At 43.6% G+C, this 7,727-nt stretch overlaps 1 protein-coding gene across 1 annotated transcript; it reads right to left on the minus strand.

Annotated features, from left to right (window-relative positions):
* Positions 1–4,577: 4,577 nt before the first annotated feature.
* LOC136638993 (uncharacterized) lies at positions 4,578–5,093 on the minus strand. Its single transcript, XM_066613018.1, has one exon. The coding sequence runs from the start codon at positions 5,091–5,093 to the stop codon at positions 4,578–4,580; it is 516 nt and encodes a 171-aa protein (XP_066469115.1).
* Between the last annotated feature and the right edge of the window lie 2,634 nt (positions 5,094–7,727).

The following is a 7,727-nucleotide window of genomic DNA, read 5'->3' on the forward strand; positions in this document are numbered from 1 at the left end:
CTCCCATGTTTTAAAAACATGTATTTCATCAACCAAAAACCTCTCTATCATGTTCATTGCCAGTCTTTCCCCACCAAAACAAACTATGATGCCATGAGTGGTTTCTCAAAATCATTGCGGAAAAATTGTCAACTCTGCAATATTGTTTTCAGCACTGCTCCAGCATGGTGTCACCCTAGATTGATCCTTCCCTCCAAATACTGCAGATTTTAGATCATCCTGAGTTTCCAAAAGATTTGTTGATGTGTCTACATTAGTTTGGGACATTTTCTATAATAAAATGTACTGAATGATTTCCCATTTAAAATGCCCCAAAGAGTAAGAACATAAGAACAGCTCCACTGAATCAGGCCATAGGCCCATCTAGTCCAGCTTCCTGTATCCCACAGCAGCCCACCAAATTCCCCAGGGAGCACACCAGATAACAAGGGACCTGCATCCTGGTGCCCTCCCTTGCATTGGCATTCTGACATAACCCATTTCTAAAATCAGCAGGTTGCACATACACATCATGGCTTGTAACCCATAATGGATTTTTCCTCCAGAAACTTCTCCAATCCCCTTTTAAAGGCATCCAGGCCAGATGCCGTCACCACATCCTGTGGCAAGGAGTTCCACAGACTGACCAAACGCTGAGTAAATAAATATTTTCTTTTGTCTGTCCTAACCCTCTTAACACTCAATTTTAGTGGATGTCCCCTGGTTCTGGTGTTGTGTGAGAGTGTAAAGAGCATCTCTCTATTCACTTTATCCTTCCCATGCATAATTTTGTATGTCTCAATCATGTCCCCCCTTAGGCGTCTCTTTTCTAGGCTGAAGAGGCCCAAACGCAACAGCCTTTCATCATAAGGAAGGTGCCCCAGCCCAGTAACCATCTTAGTTGCTCTCTTTTGCACCTTTTCCATTTCCACTATTTCCTTTTTGAGATGTGGCTACCAGAACTGGACTCAATACTCCAGGTGTGGCTTTACCATCGATTTGTACAATGGCATTATAAATTAGCCGTTTTGTTCTCAATACCTTTTCTAATGATAAGCTCTTTTACTCTTTTAATCTGACTACTGTTTTTATGGCCCTGTAGTGTGTTTTTAAATGTTTTTATCTGCTTGTATTAATGTTTTTAAAATCTATTGTTTTTTTAAATATGTTGTTAGCCGCCCTGGGTCCCGTTAGGGAGAAGGGCGGGTTAAAAATAAAGTTTTATTATTATTATTATTATTATTAATGATCCCAAGCATAGAATTGGCCTTCTTTACTGCTGCTGCACATTGGGTCGACACTTTCTTCGACCTGTCCACCACCACCCCAAGATCTCTCTCCTGATCTGTCACAGACAGCTCAGAACCCATTAGCCTATATGTGAAGTTTTAATTTTTTGCCCCAATGTGCATGACTTTACACTTACTTACATTGAAAAGCATGTGCCATTTTGCTGCCCATTCTGCCAGTTTGGAGAGATCCTTCCGGAGCTCCTCACAATCACTTCTGGTCTTCACCACTTGGAAAAGTTTGGTGTCGTCTGCAAACTTAGCCACCTCACTGCTCACCCCTGTCTCCGGGTCATTTATGAAGAGGTTGAGGAGCACCGGTCCCAGGACAGATCCTTGGGGCACACCACTTTTCACCTCTCTCCATTGTGAAAATTGCCCATTGATACCCACTCTCTGTTTCCTGGTCTTCAACCAGGTCTCAATCCAGGAGAGGACCTGCCCTCTAATTGCCTGACTGTGGAGTTTTTTCAGTAGTCTTTGGTGAAGGACCGTGTCGAACGCCTTCTGAAAGTCCAGATATATAATGTCCATGGGTTCTCTCGCATCCACATGCCTGTTGACCTTTTCAAAGAATTCTATAAGGTTTGTGAGGTGAGACTTACCCTTACAGAAGCCATGCTGATTCTCCCTCAGCAAGGCCTGTTCATCTATGTTTTGAGATTCTATCTTTGATGAGGCATTCCACCATCTTCCCCAGTATGGATGTTAGGCTGACCGGCCTATAGTTTCCCGGGTCCCCCCTCTCTCACTTTTTAAAGATCAGCGTGACATTTGCTATCCTCCAATCTTCTGGCACTGTTGCCATTTTGAGGGACAAGTTGCATATTTTAGTCAAGAGATCAGCAACTTCATTCTTCAGTTCACACATAAAACTGACAGGATACAAACATACAACTGCAAAAAGTAATAGCCCGAATGATCACAGGCCAAATTGCTCCATATCAAAAGTTTGAAAAGCTTTGGAGAACAGAAATGTCTTAATATGGTGCCAGAAGCTGTTGGAAAGTGCCTGGTGGGCCTCTCCAAGAAGGGCATTCCATAGTTTTGGTGCTACCACAGAGGGAGTGCATGCCCTCAAGCACTCCCAGATCTTCCCTCACAAATCCCAGATCTTCCCTCACACCCAGAGCATTAGAACATATCCTCCAGTGAGCTTAAAGAATTGGGGAGGGTGATTGTATATAGGAGACAATACTCCCTAAGGTCATCTTCAGTCCCTGGACCAGAAGTGTTAAACATAAGGCCCACGAGCTGAATGCACCTCTGCAGAAGCAATTTATCAGGCCCCCGTTATAATTGGGCTCTCTTAAATCTTGAAATGTTCACATTTGCAAGATTTAAGCAAGTCCAATTATCAGGCTGGGAGAGCCCAATTATACCAGGGATTATAATTAGCTGCATTCCCTGCAAATAACAAAAGATGTGCACATTTGAACAAGATGTGCACATCTTCTCTTCTGTCATTTGTAGCTAATGAGTTTCTATGTGAGAAAAAAGTGCTCATTTCTGGCCATCATCTGCTTAATGACGTCACTTCCTGCTCAACATCGTCACTTTCGGCCCTCAGCAGGCACCATGAATGCTAACTTTGGCCCTCTGTATGAAATGAATTTGACACCCCTGCTCTAGACTGTTTAGACCAGCAATATTCAATCTTTTCCACCTCAGAGCACACTGACAAGGTAACTAAAACTGTCAAGATACACTGTGCTGCCAGTGGGAGGCTTGCATTCCTCAGTGGCTTTACTAAAAAATGACACTCCCTGAAATTCCTGCAGCACATCTACAGACCATTTGCACCTATGTGTTGCAGCACACTAGTTGAAAATTGCTGGTTTAGATGTTACTAATGGCAACCAATAACTTTTGACAGACTAACTTGACAAACTTGCACACATGCTGTCTGTCATCCCAGAAGTGTCACAAATAGATCCACAAGTCTTGAATGCCATATTTTACAAAGGTGCCTCTGGCTTCTTTGTTATTACACATAGTGTCTTTAGCTGAAAGGGAATCATGAAAAGTATCTCCTCCCCAGCCCCACAAAGATGAAGCACAAAGACCAAACACCTAAGAGGTGGATTTTAGCAATAGAACTTAGTCAAGAGGATACAACTACTACCTAGGAGTTATTTCTATAGATCTTAGTATCCTATATTCAAAGATGGAGTGTGAACAAATGAACCAAAGAATCAAACAAATGCACACTTATAGATGCTGGGCCATAGCCCTACAATAAGATTGACAAGCTTGCAAGTCTAACCCAAGAAAATGATTCTGGAAGTGGAAGCAAGCTCCTTGCTAACCCAACAATCCAAATGATAACACTTGCCCTGAAGACACAAATACACTCAGAAACTGTTGAAATTGCTCTCTTTGAGTTAAATTAACAAATATCTAAGGACTGCACATCTTCCAGAGGAGCAGGGAACCTGGTCATGGACATGAGATGAAGCAATTACTGTGTCCTTATTGATGAGATAAATGTTCCAACTGCAGCACAAATCAACTTTGGCACTGAACTCCAACATTTACATGAAGCATTTTGTGCAAAGAGATGAAATATCACTTTGATTTGATGAAATTTTATTCTCATTTGCTGGAAGCATGTTTTGCTTTTTTATTTTATACTCACCCACTTTGAAGATGGGAGAAACTATAAATCAAACCTATAAATAAAGTAGGATTATCAGATTCTAGATAACCTGGACAATACCATGCACTGAATCTTTTGTCAAGCATCCAAGATAAGCTCCTTATTGACCATATGAATGAACCTGGTTCTATCTCAGTTTCTCACCCCCTTTCTGATGTGCTGTTATTAGTCCAAGGGGAAGAATTTTCTTTCCCTCCACCCATTAGCAAATATCACATTAGATATCATGGAAAAAATAACGTTTCCTTCCTGTTTTCTCTTTAGATGAACAAGCGGATTCCCTAAACATCCTCTGCAGAAACCCCAATATTTGACATCATTCAAAAATTTTTAAAAAACCACACCAAAAGAACCTGGTAAAATCCCATTTTATTATATTCACAAGAATTAAATGATGTTCTTCTCCCAGCGTTTTTGCAGTGACGCAAGGATACTTCAACAGTTGTTGGTCTCTGTACTCATGGGAGGGTGTTGTCTTCCCTTTTAAGTGAAGAGTTTCTCAGCATCTTCAGGGCAGCATCAGGACTTTTCATCAGGTGGAAGCTGGTACATGTGTTTTGTGTGGGTGTGTTAAGGTTGGTTTCTCCTTTCCATCCTTTCTCCTTTGTAGATGTCACTCGCACCAACCCAAGGAGAACAGGAAGGATGTTCTAATGGCGGCGTGACACGTTGCGGATGGTTTTGACCAACTCCAAGGCTTGCTTCTTGCGCATCACCCGCTTCAATGCATTTTGGAGCTCCCTGGAGCCAATGGTGCAACTGTCCTTGCATCTCTTGCTGCATTTGGCTTTCTCAGACACATTGTTGTAGAACTGTCTTATGAAGGAGATAATCTTTCCCTTGGCCTTGGTCGAGATGGGCACCTTGTCCTTGTGCAGTCGCTGGAGGACTTTGACAACAAACTCATCATAGGGTCGTTTCAAATCCTGATGTTTAGGTTCAACTTTCTTGCTCACAATCTTCTTGCTCACAATCTTCTTGCTCACAATCTTCCTTCCCAGTCTTCTTTGTTTTACAGGTTGCTTCCTCCTCTTTGGTAAGAGCTTCCTGCTTTGCGTTTTCCTGCGTGTAATGCCTTTCCTTTTCTTATGAAGCTGGGTCCTCCTACGAAGCTGGGTTCTCCTACGAAGCTGGGTCCTCCTCTTCTTTCTGCAGGCAGCAGCCATTGCCTCAACGGTCTCCAAGGTAGCTCCACTCTATCTTCCACCTGAGTATGCAACAATTGGTCTTCTGTTGCTTTCGTATAGTGGCTGATGCCCAAGTGAGATGCTAGTTCTTCACCTTACTGATGGGCTGTCTGGCCAGACCAAGCATCCCAAGTTCTGATGTTGCACCAGTATCCAATCAAAAACTGCCACCTCACAATAAGTACCTCTGACCTTTCCCTCCCTCTCACACACCAACTGAGAAGATTGTGACATACTGCTTGCTGCTCACCAGCCAGTGGGTGGGATTAAGACCACATTTAAGCCAGTGCTATGATTTTGTCATATCTTTCAGTAAGGGTTTACCCATATTTTGATGTAATAACATTCAGGGTAATCCTCATGGTTACTTCCTTGGCATCCTTTATGTGTACTTAACTAATTTTTAATATGACTTGCTTAATCCTTTTTTTTCTTTTCTTCAAGGAACTGGTGCTAGTTTTGCAGTACTGCATTCACATATCACATTTACGTGCAGTTCTAATTCTGAGGGTTGCAGTAGACATTTCATTGGAATTCCATAACTGAAAACTCTTCCCTTTCCCCCTTCTTTCTCAAAAAGTAGATGCAGGGAGAGTGCAATTTAGACCAGCCCCACAGGAAAGAGGGAAGCGGAATTTAACTGCCTAACGTTGCGTATACACCACAGGGACCAAATGTGTATGCTTGTGGGCCGGGCAAAAATGAGAAGTCTTTAGGCCTGTGTACTTCCCCAACATAACCCCATATTAGCCACAGAGGAAAAAATATATAATCCCAATACTGGTTCCTATATGGTTTCCCTCTACAACTTATTTATTCTTTTTATTTTAAAACACTTTTCACCCTTATGGAAGATCAAGGCAGCTTGAATTGTGATTAAAATGATACAGTAAAAACAAAAAAAATCAAAACACAAACAACACAATAAGCAAAGCAATTGATCGCAGCCAACCGAGAAGCCAAAAGAAAATATATATTAAGTAAAAACAAGATGTAATAAAAATGCCTCACATTACAAGCCTATGCATGTCTACTCAGAAGTACAGTTGAGTTTAATGGAACTTACTCCCAGGTAAGCATGTATAGGGGTCATGACCTGATTGTTGGTGGGTTGTGAAACTGACAAGGAAAATATATCAGTCCTATAGAAAGTGAAATGAATCCGCCTGTGCACATTTACTGTGAGCAGAAAACCATGCCTCAGCTCCTACTGAAAGCCAGCCAAAGGAAAATGCAAGGCCACCAGAATGGTCCTGATCTGATGAATGTGGAGCTCATCAAATGCTCCAGAAGGTGCTCCCCCCACTATAATAAAAAGGATAAAAAAGAGAGGCTTGACCAGCTAGTATGGTAAACTTTCTTTTAGAGCACAATCCTAATCAACTTTCCAGCAATGAGGTAAGGGCAATGCAGCTCTGAGGTAAGGGAACAAACATTGCCTGACCTTGAGAAGGCCTCCATGATTGTCCCCCAACTGCAGGATGCAGCACATGCCCCACTGGCATAGCTGTGCCAGTGTTGGAAAGTTGGTTAGGATCGTGCCCTTAGTCTTGTAAAACTAGGTGGGTTCCGAGAATGTCATTTTAAAAAGTGAGTCCCCGTGCTAAAATGTTTGGGAACCACTGGTGTACAGCATTGCAACCTGAAGGACCTTACAAAAAGCCAGCAAAAAGCAGGCAGTCCTAAGCTTCAGGGGGAGAGTGTTCTAAAGCCCAGGTGCAGCAATCAAAAAGGCCTTGTTATGAATTTCCACCACCCAAACATTAAAGGACAACAGCGCTTTAAGCAGGACCACCAGGAATGACCTCATTTGACAGGCAGATAATAATGCTGATATTTAATTGATTCTTCATGTGGGAGAGACAGTTCTTCGAATATGCAAGTCCAAAACCATCAAGGGCTTTATAGGTCAGCAATATGAATTCCATAATGGCAGATGATCGGGGGCTTGACACAGTCACATCTCCTAGCCCATGTAAGGAGTCTAGTAGCTACATTCTGTACTAATTGACGATTTTGAGCAGTCTTGCAAATCCCACATAGGACACTACGAGTGCAACCCCAAGCGCTGGTTGGGCCGGCGTGAGTCCCTTGCACCAGCCCAGGAGGGTTGCAAACGTGCCATAAAGCACATTTGCGCCTCCATGGGAGTAAACCATGCTGGCGCACAGAGGTGTGCCTGCCTGTGGAGGCCAAATTCAGCCAAGGAAAGGTAAGTTTGTGCTGGTCAAGCTAGGCTGGTGCAGCGGTCTGGGAGGCAGGCAGAGGGCGGGGAGGAGGCGGGAGGGAGGCGTTTCATGGCAGGGGAGGGCAGGAGGCAAGTGGGCCTGTGGACAGGCAGTGGGAGGCAGGGCCAGGACTTGGTAGTTATGCTGGATCCTAGCCCTCGTTCCCGGGCAGCTGTGAGTGGCTCCTGGCTGCTTTGTTCTGCTCAGATCTACACCACCTCATCAGGTGGTGCAGATCTGAGTAGACCCATTGGGGCCACTGTGGCTCTCCCCGGGTAAGGGGAAAAATTACCCCTTGCCCCCGGCAGAGCCACAGTCTGTCTCAAACTTGTGCTAAACGCATCACAGGCCTGCTGGCCTGCCTGTTCCAGCACAAGTTAGGATT

This window comes from Tiliqua scincoides, chromosome 2 (assembly GCF_035046505.1).
Source record: "Tiliqua scincoides isolate rTilSci1 chromosome 2, rTilSci1.hap2, whole genome shotgun sequence".
NCBI lineage: Eukaryota > Metazoa > Chordata > Lepidosauria > Squamata > Scincidae > Tiliqua > Tiliqua scincoides.

Coding starts and splice junctions, on each gene's coding strand:
- LOC136638993 (XM_066613018.1), bottom strand. CDS start 5,093: ATGGCTGCTGCCTGCAGAAAGAAGAGGAGGACCCAGCTTCGTAGGAGA.